General features: G+C 39.4%; 2 protein-coding genes and 1 long non-coding RNA gene across 4 annotated transcripts in view; 1 reads left to right on the plus strand and 2 right to left on the minus strand.

The window, feature by feature from the left end:
• col27a1b (collagen, type XXVII, alpha 1b) overlaps positions 1–9841 on the plus strand; it is a 132422-nt gene extending 122581 nt beyond the window's left edge. For both annotated transcript variants that reach the window (XM_084054968.1, XM_084054969.1), the window contains 6 exons: positions 56–82; positions 202–267; positions 778–946; positions 7294–7403; positions 7993–8211; positions 9124–9841. In XM_084054968.1, coding sequence (XP_083911094.1) covers positions 56–82; positions 202–267; positions 778–946; positions 7294–7403; positions 7993–8211; positions 9124–9273 — 741 coding nt within the window. In that variant the 3' untranslated portion in view covers positions 9274–9841. The remainder of the gene's footprint in view (positions 1–55; positions 83–201; positions 268–777; positions 947–7293; positions 7404–7992; positions 8212–9123) is intronic.
• LOC311043661 lies at positions 2128–4963 on the minus strand. Its single transcript, XR_014600627.1, has 4 exons — positions 4875–4963; positions 3226–3308; positions 2988–3059; positions 2128–2281 (listed from the first exon to the last, which is right to left on the minus strand). It is a non-coding gene; the product is annotated as an uncharacterized lncRNA (long non-coding RNA).
• Positions 9344–16763, minus strand: LOC311043658 (3-oxoacyl-[acyl-carrier-protein] reductase FabG). The gene is made up of 9 exons (XM_084054971.1): positions 16656–16763; positions 16176–16346; positions 15146–15324; positions 13902–13995; positions 13420–13489; positions 13283–13319; positions 12469–12532; positions 10072–11574; positions 9344–10005 (listed from the first exon to the last, which is right to left on the minus strand). The coding sequence occupies exons 1-8, from the start codon at positions 16680–16682 to the stop codon at positions 11416–11418; spliced, it is 801 nt and encodes a 266-aa protein (XP_083911097.1). The 5' UTR covers positions 16683–16763; the 3' UTR covers positions 9344–10005; positions 10072–11415.
• Between the last annotated feature and the right edge of the window lie 421 nt (positions 16764–17184).

Raw genomic sequence — 17184 nt, forward strand, 5'->3', positions numbered from 1 at the left:
GTTCTGGTAAACAAAAACAAATCATACAAGAGCTATAATGCATATATTTCTCTAGGGGCTCCCCAGCTCTCCGCCTTCATTAGTAAGTATGTTTCCATTTATTTCCATGTTTATGGGACTGTGGGGGGGGGAAGAGGCAGTATAATAAATGAGACAGAAAGCGAGTGCTTACCTAATTGCTTTGTTTTCTTTGTGCGGTAGAAAAAGGAGGCTCTCGGCGCCGCCTTTCAAGTCATCATCGACTCCCACACTGCACTGAGGTCAGAGGTGAGTTCCAAAAGAAGCTACATTTGGCGCCGCTGCAAGGACTCGGGCTGTTTGCGATCGCCTATTTTTGACGCATGACACTGGGGGCACAAAGCGTATTAATCACGCTTACGGCAGCTGATATGATCCTTTAAATGAACCCACTCTTATCTTGTATGATAAAAACTCAAAGACACACTCGACTCTAAGCTTCATTTACAAGTACGTCACGACACCTTTTTATGACGGGGCTCCGTAGGAGGCGAGCTGTTTAGAAATGTGTGTGTGTGTGCGTGTGCATGTGCGTGTGTGTGTGTGTGTGTGCGTCCGGAGCTAATCTCGCAAACCGCAAATTTCTTGTGCAAGCTGCCAGTAGGCCAAGGAAGTAACTCCTCACATTTCCACATATGTTTTATATTTTGGGGAGAAAACGAACTTTGATTAATTTTATAAATGAAGCGCTCTATTATTACCGCATGTCTAGTGAAATGCCAGATTGGTATTAACTCTCTGTATCTGCATCCGCCACAGAAGTATCAGAACACAGAGCTGCCCATGTTGGACCAGGGAACGGAGATCTTTAAGACCCTGCAGTACCTCAGCACCCTCATCCAGAGTCTCAAAAACCCACTTGGCAGTCGCGACAATCCGGCCCGGGTCTGCCGAGACCTCCAGGACTGTGAACAAACAATGAACCATGGTGAGGAGCAGTGGTGGAAAAAGTACTCAAATTCTGAACTTAAGTACCCACACGGAAAGGAAATATATGAACATACATTTTTTAAATATATGTCACATATATGTTCATCATATATGTGACATATTCGAAATTGGCCGCCTACATATATGTATATTACATATATGTACATATATGCACATATATGTCTATATATGTTTAGAACATATATGTAGGCGGCCAATTTCGAATATGTCACATATATGTATATTACATATATGTACATATATGCACATATATGTCTATATATGTTTAGAACATATATGTAGGCGGCCAATTTCGAATATGTCACATATATGTATTCAATATATATGTTAAATATGCACATATATGTATTTAATATATATGTTAAATATATGTCATATATGTTTATTTACACATATATACCTACCTACATAAATAAATAAAAAACAAATCTAAAAGTCATTAACACATTGCCTGCCAGAGTTTTTTCAGATTTTTAGCTGTTGCCTGCCAGGGTTTTGCCATGTTTTTGGTACCTGTTCGCGTAGCCACAGATTTTTTTCCTCCAGTATGATTGATCCCCAGATGGTTTCTAATCACAGATGAGATTCAGGTGTGGTTTCACAAATGTCAACGAGGTCATTTTGACCTCGTTGACATGTTTGGTTGATGTTTCAATATAGCTCAAAAGCAGTAGTTTTAAACCAAAAAACAAAGTGAATTGTTTGTCCGTTTGAATTTTAACATTGAAGTGAATGGAGCAGCAAATCTTCGAACATTTTTAGCTCCTAATCTGTTCATAATTCGACAAGGGTTGAAATTATAAAAAAATGCAAAAAAAAAAAAAAAAAATTTTTTTTGAATTTTTTTTTTTTTTTTTTCCTTTTTTCCAAAGACGTATATATACGTCATTGGCAGGCAACAGCTGATTTCTAAATGACGTATATATACGTCTTAGGCAGGCAATGTGTTAACATTCATTTATTCAGAAAAACAAAACAAATTATATATATATTGTTCACGCCTCTACCACATCCTTCCTATCATAGGCATGTTTTTAATATTTGTTTCAGTATAAAACAAACAAAATAGCTGATCAACAACCTCACAATTAACATTGGAGCACAGCTTTCTTTCCCATCATGGGCATGTTTTCAATATTTGAGTTTCAATATAAAACAAACAAAATAGCTGATCTACAAGCTCACAAAACATTGGAGCACAGCTTTCTTCACTTAGTCTGCCTTGGGCGATAACGGAGCTCTGTCAGCTTGGAATTCATGGGTGTACCCAGCTGGCCTTTGGTTGCATGTGGCCACTTCTTCTGTGTTGCCTCTACAGAGAAGAGAAAGGGAGATAATGAGCTAGAAGACAGGACCAAAACAAATGCTCAGTCTACTATAGACTCCAAGCATTCCACTCCATGGCAAGAGGAACAATTTGATTAGTGATTTTAGTCATGATCTTTTCTTAATATTAGAATTATATAGAACTTTCTGAAAAATCAGTGCATTTATTGAGTCTGTCCAAGTTTACAATTATTAGTGACAACTTGTCAAATGATCTCATGGTATGTTTGACATCACATGAACTGCACTTGTACGAACAACAGATTATCAGCACAGGTTGTTTACCAGTAAGAGCAATAAGATATGCTTCGCAATCAAGCAAATAAATTAAAGGCATGAATGAAAATGAATTAAAGGCATGGTCTGGTCATTGCATGAGTATGGGTGAAGGAGGGATGAAGATGCCAGTGTTCTAACAGTGTTCTAACACAGAGGACCACCACAGTGGAAGCAGACTAGGCCAGATCTATTAGAATCCTGTGATCAGGAAGTGAGGAATTGGAAAGTTAGTGTATGATCTACCTACAGTAGGTGCCAAGCCGTGCAAGATACCAATGGTGTCGATGATTACCTGATGCCGTCTCCACTGATAGCTAATAAATAGTGAAACAGGGATGTTAAAGTAGCCAACTTAAGGCATCAGCTATTACTATTACCCATTTTCCTTTCTCAATTATTTTGTTTTTGCTCACCAATTATGGCTGTCTTTTTCTCAGCGTCCAGGGCTTCCAGCTGATCCCCTTCACCTCGCTTTGGCTTGCCACCTTAAGAAATATTTCATGATTATTATTTTAGAGGAGAAGAATGTCAAACAACAAAAAAAAAAGTATCAAACGAAAGTACACAGTATCCCAAAATTAAATAAAAAATAAAGACATCATCAGACTAATGCAAGTAAAGACATCATGTAGCAGCAGATATTCTTTTCACCTGAAAATCGTCTTCGCACTTCTTCTTGTCGTGTCCAGTCTTTGCACTGGTGCTCACTGCCAGCCAGGTGTTTCTTTCAGCAACTGTGATAGTAGAAATATTTTAAAACATTATTTGTGTGTTAGTAATTTAAAAAGTAATGTTAACTCATCAGATTGCTCATAATTCGCGCCACCGTGCCCCCTTCTCATAATTCATTCAGTTCTTCTGATGAACTTGGCAAAGTGTTTCACAATGCAGAACTGATTAATGAACTCATGTTATACAAATCAGTGGTTCTCAAACATGTTCATGTCCAGGACCCCCTAATTAGTATGTACTTGGCTATGCAGACTCAAGATTTGAGTTACAAAAGTGTTTCAAAACTATTCCACACATATTGTTTACAGTGTTCTTTAGTTTTTTAATAGCTGGTAGATCTGCTATTTTCAAATAGGCACTTTATATAGGGTTTAAGTGGTTAAAATGATTTTGATGCTATATAACCTCATTTACCAGGGGACCACCTAGAAACCCCCCAATGACCCCTGGTGCTCACTTTGAGAACCATTACCTGCTTTTGTTAGCTACTGTCTGTAAAACAAACTAAGTTAAAAGAAACAGATTACCAAAGCTGTCTGCACATTAAAATTCTCAGTGTAAATTGAACTGTACTTAAGGATCCATTGGTACTGTTTGTTCTCTCTTTCTCTTAATTAAATGATTTTGCTTTGTACTGTAGGTTCAAAATTCACAGATATAATAATAACAATAATAATAATAATACATTATTATTATTAATAATAATAATAATAATAATGAATTACAGTCAAAACAAACGCCAACATTAGCTCTCACTGAGGTGGACTGATTTATATCTGAAATAAACACTCATCATGCACCACATGGAAATGAATATGCTAATGCCATGTCTAAGACTGTGTTACACACCCCAAAAACCTTATCTCAAGCTCACAATGCGTCGCTGTGAGCTTGTAGATCAGTGATTTTTGGGAGTGCAACACAGTCTTACGACAAAACATAATGTAAGCTTAACCTGAGCGAATCACTGTATCATGACAGTCATGACGAAACTCCAACCTGGTGTTTGCACTTTATCCATTTACGGCCCTACATCTACATACACGTTCTGATTTAAAATATAAAGTGCTTAACTCCTGGCCACGGATGTTACAATTCACTTCGGGTGGGTGTAAGTACCCGTATTATTCCGGATGGTTCAATAAAAAGCATTTTAATCCGATCGGTGGCCATTGTGTCATAGAGTTATAATGTATCAGAGTGCAGTACACCTCCCAACCAATAGGGTCGCGTAGTTGAAAGCATGAGGAAATACGGAAAAAATGTCCACCGATCGAATTAAAATGCTTTTTATTGAACAATACAGACAATACAGGTATTTTCGAGTGCCCTAGTAGACTTGTAACATCCGTGGCCATGGAGTAAGCACTTTATATTTAAAATCTGAACGTGTATGTGGATGTACAGGTTGTAAATAGAGAAAGTACAAAAACCAGGTTGCAGTTCAGCCATGACGCTCATGACGGACGAGCGTCGTGTGATCCATGGCTAATACGCTAATATAATTGCACTTTTACGATACTAACAAGTTGGATAACATAATTCCATAAACTAATTAAAGAACTTACCTGCTATCTAGTAGAGTAGAAGCACGGAAGCACCCGATTTGTTTGTAAATAAATGTTCGCTCAGCCGAAAGACGTTAGTTAGATCCACATGTCGAATTCAAAACGAATAGGCTCCGCCCAGAGCTGCGTGATGTAATTCTGTGAGGGTGGTTCTCAACCTGTGGGTCGGGAACCACAGGGGGGTCCCCATATGATTTTGGGGAGTTTCCCAGATGACAGTGAAGTAAAATTTAAGTAAACTTTTTAATACCTAAAAAAAATAAAAAAAATAAAAGAAAGCAAAGAAAAAGACTATTACTGCATCAAAAGTAATCAACAAACTATACAAAAAAACTGGTCAAACATTGGCCAAATTGCCAAAAATATAAGAAAGAGGCAAAAATAACCCATCAAGCCGTTGTTGTGAGCTTGTAGATCGGCTATTTTCACAATATTGATCTGTGGAACAGAGTCAAACTAAATGCATCAACTCCTACATTCCAAATGCATATTAGGGTTGGGGGTCCCCAGTTCAAATATGATTATTTTGGGGGATCTCGGCCTGAAAAGGTTGAGAACCACTGCTGTAAGTAACAGGATAGATGGGCACGGCATGGGATATCTGCACACCTCAATGTAAATTGGCTATTTTGTCCAAAATGTAAAACAAAACAAAAAAAATTAAATGAACATATTTTTAAGTAAAATAAAGTATACATGATTAGAACATTCTTAAACATTCGACAATTAGGGTCTAATATTTCCATAATTCCTACAAAATTGCTACAAAACCTGTATAGCAGTCATTTGGGGCATAAACAAGAAGTTGAAGGATACAACTACTAATGATAATAATAACTGATACTGATGATTATGTTCACATCATGTAAAACATTTTAAATTGTTGTGAATCTAGAAGGCAATGGAAAACAGAAAGGTCTTTAGTTGTGTTTTAAAATAAATAAGAGTGGCAGCAGACCTAATTAAACAATATTGTCTTTATGTTATACAGTATCTTCCACAATCCACAAACCACAATCTACATTGAATGGAAATACATACAATAATGAATACATTTTCTTATATAACTTTGGACTGATATGCACATATTACCTTGCAAATAAAAAAGGGAGATATGAGCTATATATATAGGCATTATGTATGACATATATGCAAAAAGTCAAATACATATTAGCTATATATATAGGCATATATGTAGGCATTTATGACATATATGCAAATATATGAACCTGATTGTGGCATATATGTGAACATATATGAGCTACATATGAGACATATATTCCCTATATATCAACATATATGCACATATATGAACCTGATTGTGGCATATATGTGAACATATATGAGCTACATATGAGACATATATTCCCTATATATCAACATATATGCACATATATGAACCTGATTGTGGCATATATGTGAACATATATGAGCTATATATGAGACATATATTCCCTATATATCAACATATATGCACATATATGAACCTGAATATGACTTTATGCAGCATATATTCTGCCATATATTGGCATATATGTTCATATATTTCCTTTCCGTGTGGGTAAAAGTACCAATACTGCAATATAAAAATACTCTGTTACAAGTAAAAGTCCAGAATAAAAAAAATACTTGAGTTAAAGTACAAAAGTATTGGCATCAAAATGTACTTAAAGTACCAAAAGTAAAAGTACTAAATATTTGAAAATAGCCGATCTACAAGCTCACAACGCGTCGCGATGCGACGCGTTGTGAGCTTGTAGATCTGCTATTTTCAAATAGCCTAGGTTTAAAATGTTGTTTAAAGTGGTTAATGTATGTTTCATTATATCATAATTTATATCTGAAAAGTAACTAGTAACTAAAGTTTTGAAGTAAATGTAGTGGAGTAAAAGTACAATATTTGGCTCTGAGATGTAGTGGAGTAGAAGCAAAAGTACTGGAAATTGGAAATACTCAAGTAAAGTACAAATACCTCAAAATTGTACTTAAGTACAGTACTTAAGTAAATGTACTTAGTTACTTTCCACCACTGGTGAGGAGGGCTACGTACACTGTTATGTGCATGCTCTTCTGGACAGATTATAATGTATTACAGTGGTTCTCAAAGTGGGGTCTGGGGACCCCCTGGGGTCCTTGAGGGCGGGACTCCAGCAAAATGAGTCAATATGGTGCAATGTGTGCTATTATTGCTATATTTGAAGATGTTTTGACAAAGTATAAAACTAAGGACATTCTCCCTATGACTTCAGTTAGTTTTAGTCATTTTCATAAAGAAAAACAAAATATTTTTAGATGGGGGTCCGTGGCCAAATACGTATGCAATTGGGGGTCCTTGACATGAAAATGTTTGAGAACCACTGATGATGTAGTTGTAAACCAAGAGCTGTTTAACTCTTTCCCTCCCGCTGCGCTTTGAAAGGCACTTATTGGATCGACCCAAACCTTGGCTGCTCCGCTGACACCATTGAGGTAACATGCAACTTCAGTAATGGAGGACAGACCTGCCTGAAGCCCATCACCGTCTCCAAGGTTAGGATCACCTGCTGTTTGGGCCAAACAAAGCGTCCAGTATAAAACAGCTGATGTGCAGATTAAACATGAGACATGCTCTGCTAGTTCTTTCAAATAGTGACTCAATCATATTATCAGATTATGCAAGTACCGGTAACCTTGAAACAAATCTTCTCTTCTGGGGGGTCCCTCCCACAAAACATTTTCCGATAGGGTCTGTAGCTTAATACATATCAATTTGGGGGTCCTCGACAGTGTTGCCAGATTCTGTGAGAGAAACAAGCAACCAGGTCTAGGAAAACCAGCCCAAAAGAAGCGACTATGCGCCACTATGCACTTTAACACATACATCAGCTATTTGAAAATAGCAGATCTACAAGCTCACAACGCGTCGCGATGCGACGCGTTGTGAGCTTGTAGATCGGCTATTTTCAAATAAAATCTTGTGGGGAAATTATAATAAGCAGATCTGGCAACCCTGGTCCTCGACATGAAAAAGTTTGAGAAACAATGCCACTGACACACAAGAAAAGCCGCTGCTGTAGGAAGCATAGCCGATGTTATGAACGGTGACAAACTGAAATTGTGACTCTTGGCTTCCCCCTAGTTGGAGATGGGAGTGGGCCGCATCCAGATGAACTTCCTCCACCTGCTGAGCTCTGAGGCCGTGCAGCACATCACCGTCCACTGCCTGAACACCCCTGTGTGGGCCGCGGGGGCCTCGCTGCGGCCCTCCGCCCAGGCAGTGAGCTTCAAGGCCTGGAGTGGGGAGATCATGCAGGCGGGAGACCTTCTGGAGCCGCTCGTACCCACAGATGATTGCTGGGTGGGTATGACCATAATGAGACTTAATTGTGGCGTGGGTTGATACCGTAGCGGGCGAATGTTCATGTATTAGTTCACATGCCAACACTTCAACCCAGCGCTCCGAGCCGGAGTCATCAAACTCCCATTTTGTCCTCTGCTCTCAATATTGAGCCACATTTAAAGGGATATTTCATGTTTGGGGTCATTCTAACGTCTACTCTGTCTTTTGTGAGACACCTCATACAGTTTCTAAGTTGCTTGATTCAGTATTAACACGACAAGGGTGCACGATGGTCAAGGGTCCCGACTAACGACAGGAACAATAATATTTCTAACACAATCCGCCATTGCAGAGTGATCGCCCGTTGAAAATGGCTCGTTTTCACCACGGTAAAAAGATATGGAGATAAGGACCATCCAATAAAAGATCCTATCATTGGATGGACGGAAGAGACGTTTTTTGGGCCCTTGTCACATCCGTCCATTCCATTTTACAGGGACCAAGGATGATTCCTAAGTTGCGTTAGAGCACCCCTTGTGGGAAAAAAATATTAAATAACAATTGCAAACACGAGAATTCTTGTTTATGGCACTCGACGGGTGTATTTGCAAACACGAGAATTCTCGTGTTTGGCACTCAATGTACTGATATTTAGATATTTTATATTTATTTTATTAGACATGCCCCTACATACAACACATTGTAACTTCGAAGTTCATACTCCATTTTAACCTTGATAGATTAATCGAAAACTAGTGGCTGATATTGTCCTTCTAATGCGTGTTTTTTCAATTACTTTTTTCATACATTTGATAACTTCTTTCTTTTTTCCATGTGAATACATCGGCTATTTTATAACAACAAATTATGAATTGGGCTTTTACAGTTCTGTCGTCATGTGATATGACACATTTTCTTTAACGTTTACAGATCAAAGATGGCCGCTGGCATCAGACCCACTTCATCTTCCAGACCCAGGACCCCAACTTACTCCCCATAGTGGACGTGTACAACCTGCCCGCCGCCGGCGAGGCGGGCTCACACTACCACCTGGAGGTGGGACCCGTGTGCTTCTTATAGCCTCCACGCGACCCGGGAATGCTCCTCAGAGGAGTGACTACATGGGGGAGCGGGAGAAAAACGGGGGATGACGGTTCCCCCCCAAGTCTCGCCTTCACATGATATGCTTGGACTGCAGAAACAAGAGGGGTCGCCAGAGAGAGGGAAGGACCAGAGTACAATGCAGAGATAAACTGAGACGTCTGGCACTAATCCACCTATGGAAAATAAATAAGCTTCTTTCTTTTCTTCCTTTTTTTTGGTTCAGAGACTTGTTTGGTTAATGCAAGACCTGGAATGCCCAGAATAGAAGAAAGTAATATGAAAAAGTCTCACTTCTGTCATCTCTCTTGGACCATGGTGTAACATATTCCCTTTTTTTAACGGTCTGATAACCCTATTTTAAAGAAAGAAAATGTTTTTGTTCTTTTACAAAGTCAACGAGAAAGATCTGTACAGAAAAAAAACGGAACAATTCTAATTTGCAAAATGCAATAATTCTTATTTTTTAATGTTACATCGTTTTGAAGTATTATTTATACATGTATATGTACTGTATATTGTAATATAAAGTGCAATAGCTATTGTTCCACGAGTCTTTCAGAAAACAAATTCAGGTGAACAAACAGGCAGATCTCAACCGCATAGCATTCATTCAGGTATACAGTGTGCCTCCAGGATACACTGTCTCCAGTTGACGTCTTTTGAACCTCTTCTAACGCTTAATTAACGCTCCGTCGTGCAACGATGTCGCTCTGCAGAAATAGCCGGTGTGCAAGCTCACAACGTGTCGCAATGCGGCACGTTGTGAGCTTGTACATCGGCTGTTTTAAGACACCGTCATACGACGACGCGTAAAAAGGCTTAACCGTTAAATGCTGAGAAACTCACATTGACAAACGGTCCTCTCACAACTACCGTGTCTCCCCGTTGGTGTCGGAGTGGGTGAACGCGTGACAACCACAAGTTGTGAACCCGAGACAAGTGTCAAGATGCTACCTCGTAAGAAACGCGCCTCTCCTCTCAGTGCAACCAGCGTGCCACCTGGGCCAAGAAGCTGAGATGTGATGAGAGGTGACTCCTGGTGCTGCCATTATTGACACTTGCATGACACAGTCCGTTCTCAGCACAGCTATTTTATGTACCTTACTTAAAAAGGGAAGACTGTATGAAGTACGAATGCAAAACAAGGCCAAATTCACTTTTCTTTTGTTTTGTCAAACTAGCATTTTACAACGTTGCCAATATTATTTTTATGAGTCTGTACACTATAAGTTAATTTTAGTTTTTTACTTGTTTTGGAAACTGTAAATGTGTATAATTATGCAAACTTTATTATATCCAGTGGAGGCTATTTAAATTCTATTTAAATTCCCTTGGGCTTTCCTATTCAAATTGTATTGGTTTAAATGTTTTCAGCAGAATATTCTTTTGGTGACAGTCTGTGTGTTTGCTCTTGTGATCAAACTGTACCAAACCGATGTTGTGGGATAAAAAGGAGCAGGGGTGATGGTTGCTTTCGCCAATCTACAGTCTGAGTTCAGAGGACCTCATGTGTTACACAGTCCTAAAATATGGCTGTATATTTCAGTACTACACGTCAGCTATGCAGTCCTGTCTTCATTTGTATTCTATGCTCAGCTCAGCAAGTCTAATGATTCAACAGACAATTCAATAAATGTTGAAAACTAATTTGATATATAGTCAAAATTGAGTCCACACTTTTGCTCAAAAGCACCAAAATATATTTTTTATTCTTTCTTTAATGTTATCTTATTGATGTTTTGAGTCTTCATAGAAGTGTCGAATGAAAAATATGAAAGTAATCAATAGACACTCACTCAGGAGCCAACTGCAAAATAAATTCTATCGGCACACGGCAAGAAAATATAATGCATTTAAATTGCTTGCTTTTCAACTCATCTCTACTTACTGTTTTGTGCAGCTGAAATACTTGATTTAACTACTAACACCTTAACAGCTGCCCCTGCACAATTGAAGCAGAATCCAATCTCCACGATTCAGGGACACATTTTATCTAGCCTTCACCCTCACGGGTGTCTGGATGGATCATATTTATACAGGAAAACAAAAGTACTGTAGACTGTGGTGTTTGAATGTTTTCGGACTCTGTATTGGGAGGTATTGGCAACGCGCAGGCTGTTATCTCGGGCACATGGCGTGGCGGCCCCCATCGATGGGGAGGTTGACCCCCGTGATGAAGCTGGCGGCATCGGATGCCAGGAAGGCGATGGCGTGGGCCACCTCCTCCACTTCGCCCGGTCGTCCCAGGGCATGCGTCTGCTTGCACTTTTCTAAAAACTGGTGGAGAGGAAGAGTCAAATAAGTACAAAAGCTAGTATTCATTATACATCTCTTTAGTGCTACTTTGATGTGTTGTTTAGGTCACAGTATGCTGCCCTGCCTTGGGAAATGAAAACATCATTTTGGGGCAAACATCCAGTAGAAACGCTGAACATCTGGCTTTTTTTTCCATCCATCTTTTTTGTTTTTTTCCACTTTAGTCATTATGCCAACTCAAGGTTCAAGGTGTTTTTAATATTGTGTGCGGGTACATAAAGTATGTTATTATGGTTCCTCAGACATTGTGACAGCCATAATTAATTCATTATCGAAACCTGTGTCTGTCTGTGTATCTATCCCGGGCATAGCTCGAGCACCGTCTGACCGATCGACTTCAACATTGCCACGTGTGTCGCCAATGACCCGGGGATGTGTTGTGCAAAGTGGTGATGTGGTCAGACACATTTGTCCAGAAGTGAAAAGCCACTAATGTCTACAGTATCTATCTGTCTGTCTGCGGAGGACACACTGAATCTGTGTGAAGTGTGTGTGTGTGTGTGTGTGTGTGTGTGTAGGCATCGGCTTTCCTGATTGGCCAACCCTACCCATTGCCTTCACAGAATGGTCAAACTTTGCCTAACGTTTGTGCCGTTAATAATAATAGAATAGAACTCCATTCTCTAACAGAGCCATCACGAAATATCTGTATAGTAAGGTAGAGGGTACCGCACTGGGTAGAAGACAATAGGTACTGTACAACGGATTTTGTTCGGTACAGCAGCATTTACTGAGCATTTATTCTGCACCCGCGCGTTTACGTGTGGCATTTTTATTAAATATTTTCAACGCAGGCCTGAAAGCATAAAGGTGGTTATGGATCATTGTGGGGAACATACGACCATAGTACCATACCTGAGCATACTGCTCCTCATCCAGACCTGCTCTCCTGTGGACATCTGTGATGATCACACCAGGACTGAAGAGGTAGAACACAGAGAATGTTGACTCATTATCAATATGACCTTGAATCGTTAACCACTTAACCCATTAAGACCTGAGGCCGATTCTAAAAATGTCTTCTAAGTCTAAACAGTTTTCTTAGAAACCTAGATGTTGCATCAGTGGTGCTCAAACATTTTCATGTCAAGGACCCCCAAAATTATATGTATTTGGCCGTGGACCCCCATCTCAAGATAGTTAGTTTCAGGGACCCCCTAGAAGCAAAGATGTGAATTAAAAATGTTGCTCAAATGTTCATGATTTTTCAAAAATAGCAGATCTACAAGCTCATGAGCTTGTATATCTGCTATTTTTGAATATCCAAAGTATAAATTAATGGTTAAAGTGATTGAAATGATTGTGATGCTATATTAGTTATTTTTTCTGGGGACCCCCCTGGAACTCCCCCAAGGATCCCACTTTGAGAACGAATGTGCTACATACAGTAGATAGCTAAAATCTAAGATGACACAGATGCTTTACCGGATTGAATGGTTTAAAAAAAAGAAAAAGAAAAAAGAGTTTAATGTTTTTAGAAAATCTCGTGTCAGTTTGAGTTCATCTATAATGACATGCCGAAAATAGAGACATCAGGGGAGGGTTAGAGTGGTTAAATAATGATGTGCTCTCTAACACAACGTGAGCAGTTTTCCCTCAGGTTTGTATGACAGTGGATGTGTGAACAAGCTTGGCTTTTGTGTCACCATCAAATATTGATAGCACTTACCAAACAGAGTTCACTCTCACTTGCTTTGGTGCCAGCTCTGAAAAATTAAGCAGTTGTATGAATTGACTTCCCATGCATTCATTTGAACTTCACCAATAAAAACTTGGAATTTACAAAAACAAACTGAGTTCACTCACCGAGTGCTATACAACGTGTGAATTGGTCAATGGCTGCCTTTGACATGCAATAGGCAAGGACCCCAGGGAACTGTGTCAAGAAAAACAAAATTATCACACATCGTTATTCTTTACAAATGCAACTCAGGGGTATCCAACATTCATGTGTGGGTAGGGCTGGGCAATATATCAATATTGTGAGACTAAATATCAACTGGGATTTTGGATGTGTTGACTCTTCCTGGTTTTAATCATTTGAGTCTTATTTTATACTTTTAAAAAACAGATAGAAAACACTTTTGAAAATAGATTATTACTCAATTGTATAAATAGTTACAATTGAGTTTGTAGACTGGTTAATGTTGCTATCTTTATTATTTATTTTATGGGGGGGGGGGGGGCATTGTCACAAATTTGTCGATATGTGATATTTGGTTTTCTCCAAATCGCCCAACCGTATTAAGGCAATACACAAATTAATTCATAAAAATCATGATACCCACTGATCTTTGTCCGTTGACACTAGATACGTTGATGATGGAGCCTTTGGTCTTGATCAAATGAGGCACACAGAGTTGTGTCAGTTGATAAACAGATCTGGATCATAAAAGAATAAAGAATTACCCTCACTGGGAAAAAAAGAGCCAGGAGAAATATACATGGTATGAGGAACAGTTATTTAAAGCATGCTTATTAAGTATTGAGTGGTGAACAAGAAGTGTGTGTACTACTTAGTAAAAGTTTCAGACGTATTGATTATGCTCTGTCGGGCAGAAACCTTTTATCTCCACTTTCAAACTTTTTGTGTTTTTTCGTAAAATGAATGCCCTATACTTGATCTTACTACAGTCACACAAAATGCATCAAAAGTAGCAGATCCACAAGCTCGAAACGCAGCACGAAGCGACCCGTTTTGAACTTGTAGATCTGCTACTTTTGATATTTTGGAATTTGAATCCTGAAAAGTAACAGTTTTGGACAGAGACAATATTGGTATTATAATGACATTGTGATATGAGACTAGATATAGATATCATCTGGGATATGGCAATATTGTGATATGGTATAAGTGTTGTTTTCCTGGTGTTTTCAAGGCTGCAGTAAAGTGAGGTAATTTTCTGTACTTATCTGACTGTTCCGGCTGTTCTATCTCACTGTGTAAATATTGTGTAAATGCACCTAGTCACCCCCACAATACAGTGACAAATATCGATATTGAGGTATTTAGCAGTGGTGTAAAGTAACTAAGTACATGTACTCAAGTACTGTACTTAAGTACACTTTTGAGGAATTTGTACTTTACTGGATTACTTCTACTCCAAATATTGTACTTTTTACTTTGATTATTATTACAAAACATACATTAACCACTTCACCTTATATACATTTTGGCCATATGAAAATAGCAGATCTACAAGCATGCATCACAATAATATTTTTCAATAGCTTGCTATTTAAAAATATATATTTGTATGCAATTGAAAACTTGTGAAATGGGACATTCTGCATAATGAGTATTTTCTAGGTTGGTACTTTAAGTACATGTTTATACTACATATTTCTGAACTTTTACTCAACTAAATTTTGAATTCTGGACTTTTACTAGACTTTCTACATTGCAGTATTGATACTTTTAGTTAAGTAAAACAGTACTTTTTCCACCACTGGTATTTAGTCAACAACAATGTTGTTCTATCTGATTCTGTCCACATCGCCCATCCAGCCCTAGTGTGCAGTGTCTGCTCACCTGACATTGACGTTCATGACCTTGTCATACTGAGCTATATCTTCCGTCTCGATGGAGCCCATGGCCAGGATGCCAGCGCTGTTGACCAGCACGTCCAAGCGTCCAAAGCGGGCGATGGTGTCCTGGACCGTCTTCTTCACGGCGTCCTCGTTAGTCAGGTCTCCTGGGACAAGCAAGGGCTGGACAATCACACACACAACACAAGACATTTTGGTGACAGTCCGTGCAGAAAGACAAAATCACCTGCAATACTGACCCATTATTATTTTTTCCTCAGGATGATGATAATTACAGCAAGACGTTTGACTGATTCATTGAGGTTTTTATCGACAGAAATGCATACGTGGCCCTATATTTGTACATATCTATCAAAAAGATTAAACACAAAAAAGGTTGAGAGCTTATTTGCATTGTGGTTCTTAATTTGAGTGCAAATGTGTGCGTAAACTGAGTGCCATTATTTGTTGTTGTTTATTTATTTATGGAGGGGGGGGGGCAGACAAATATAACAATGTAAAAGCCTAATGAATCAAATCAATACATAAAAGACCATATCAGTCTTTCAAATGCAATAGACACATATGAGTGCAGAACTTTGACTGTTAGCATTTGCAACAAAAGAGCTGATCTACAAGCTAATGGATCACCATTCTACTATACGGCATTGGGTCTCAAAGTGGGGTCCGGGGACCCCCAGGGGTCCTTAAGGGTGTTCCAAGGGTCCATTTGGTTCCACTTGTACACTCTCAGAGTTAAATTTGAATAGATTTTACAATATAAATTGCGGTCCAATTGATAGAAATGCCATTAAATGGGGGTCCGTAGCCAATGCATGTCAAACTGGGGGTCCTTGAAATTAAAATGGTTAAGAATCACTGCTAGAGCCGTAAAAAAAAATCTTCTCTTATGGGGGTCCCTGGCATATCTTTTGAAATGGGGGTCCGCGGGCTAAGAAGTGTCAATTTGGGGGTTGACATGAAAAAGTTTGAGAATCACTGCTATGCGCGTCATTAAGGCTTAATTAGCCTACCTCTGGTGCCCCACACTCAGTGCATTCCTTCGCCACCTTGGCCAGGTTGTCCAGGTCTCGCCCGTTCAGTGCCAGCTGGGCACCGAGTTTTGCAAACATGATGCTGGCCCCCGCTCCGATGCCCGAGCTGGCACCTGTGATCAATGCCACCTTGCCATTCAAAGAGGACACCTGGAAATATACAATAGACCAGCGGTGGAAAGAAACTAAGTAGTAGTACTGTACTTAAGTACACCTTTGAGGATTTTTACAGAGTACTTCTATATTGCAGTATTGATACTTAAACATGCGAGTACTTTTTTCCCCACTGAAAGTTACCCAATCCAGAAGCATCTGGTACTAGTAGTGATGATGAATGAACTAACAGTCAAAACATCATCATGTCGATGTGTTTGATGATGATGATCATCCAGAACATTGATCAATGTTGTCAAACATGGCAGCTTAACCGGCAGTAAGGTAATAATACAATATTCTTACTTTAAATGCGCTGTCCGACGTGGCCATGATGATGTCTGTCTGTCACTAAGTTATATAAACCTCAACCACCCTATGCAACCACCTCACAACAACCGGCTAGTGTACACGTTGTCCCACTGTTTATACGCACGTAATGACGCGATGAAAGTGCGTCCGTGAATACTGGGCACTGTTTTAAAGTGGGCCCATGATGGTGGTATGGGATTGGGGTCTAAATGTAACACGAGGAATGAATGGGCCCAGTTCTCCCCACAAGTAGTGCCCAGTTCTGAGAGAGAGAGAGAGAGAGAGAGAGAGAGAGAGAGAGAGAGAGAGAGAGAGAGAGAGAGAGAGAGAGAGAGAGAGAGAGAGAGAGAGAGAGAGAGATGTGTTGGTGTGACATCATGCTGTGCAAGTCAATGACCTGACTGTGGCCACAGTGATGACCACTCCACTGCAGTCACAGTGACTCAGCAGCTATGCAGCCCAGCCATGCCCCAGGATCCAGACTACCCTCCCTTGACCTAAAATAAATGGACAAACTGTGAAT

The sequence above is a fragment of the Gymnoscopelus microlampas genome (genome assembly GCF_963454915.1).
Source record: "Gymnoscopelus microlampas genome assembly, chromosome: 4".
NCBI classification, from domain to species: domain Eukaryota; kingdom Metazoa; phylum Chordata; class Actinopteri; order Myctophiformes; family Myctophidae; genus Gymnoscopelus; species Gymnoscopelus microlampas.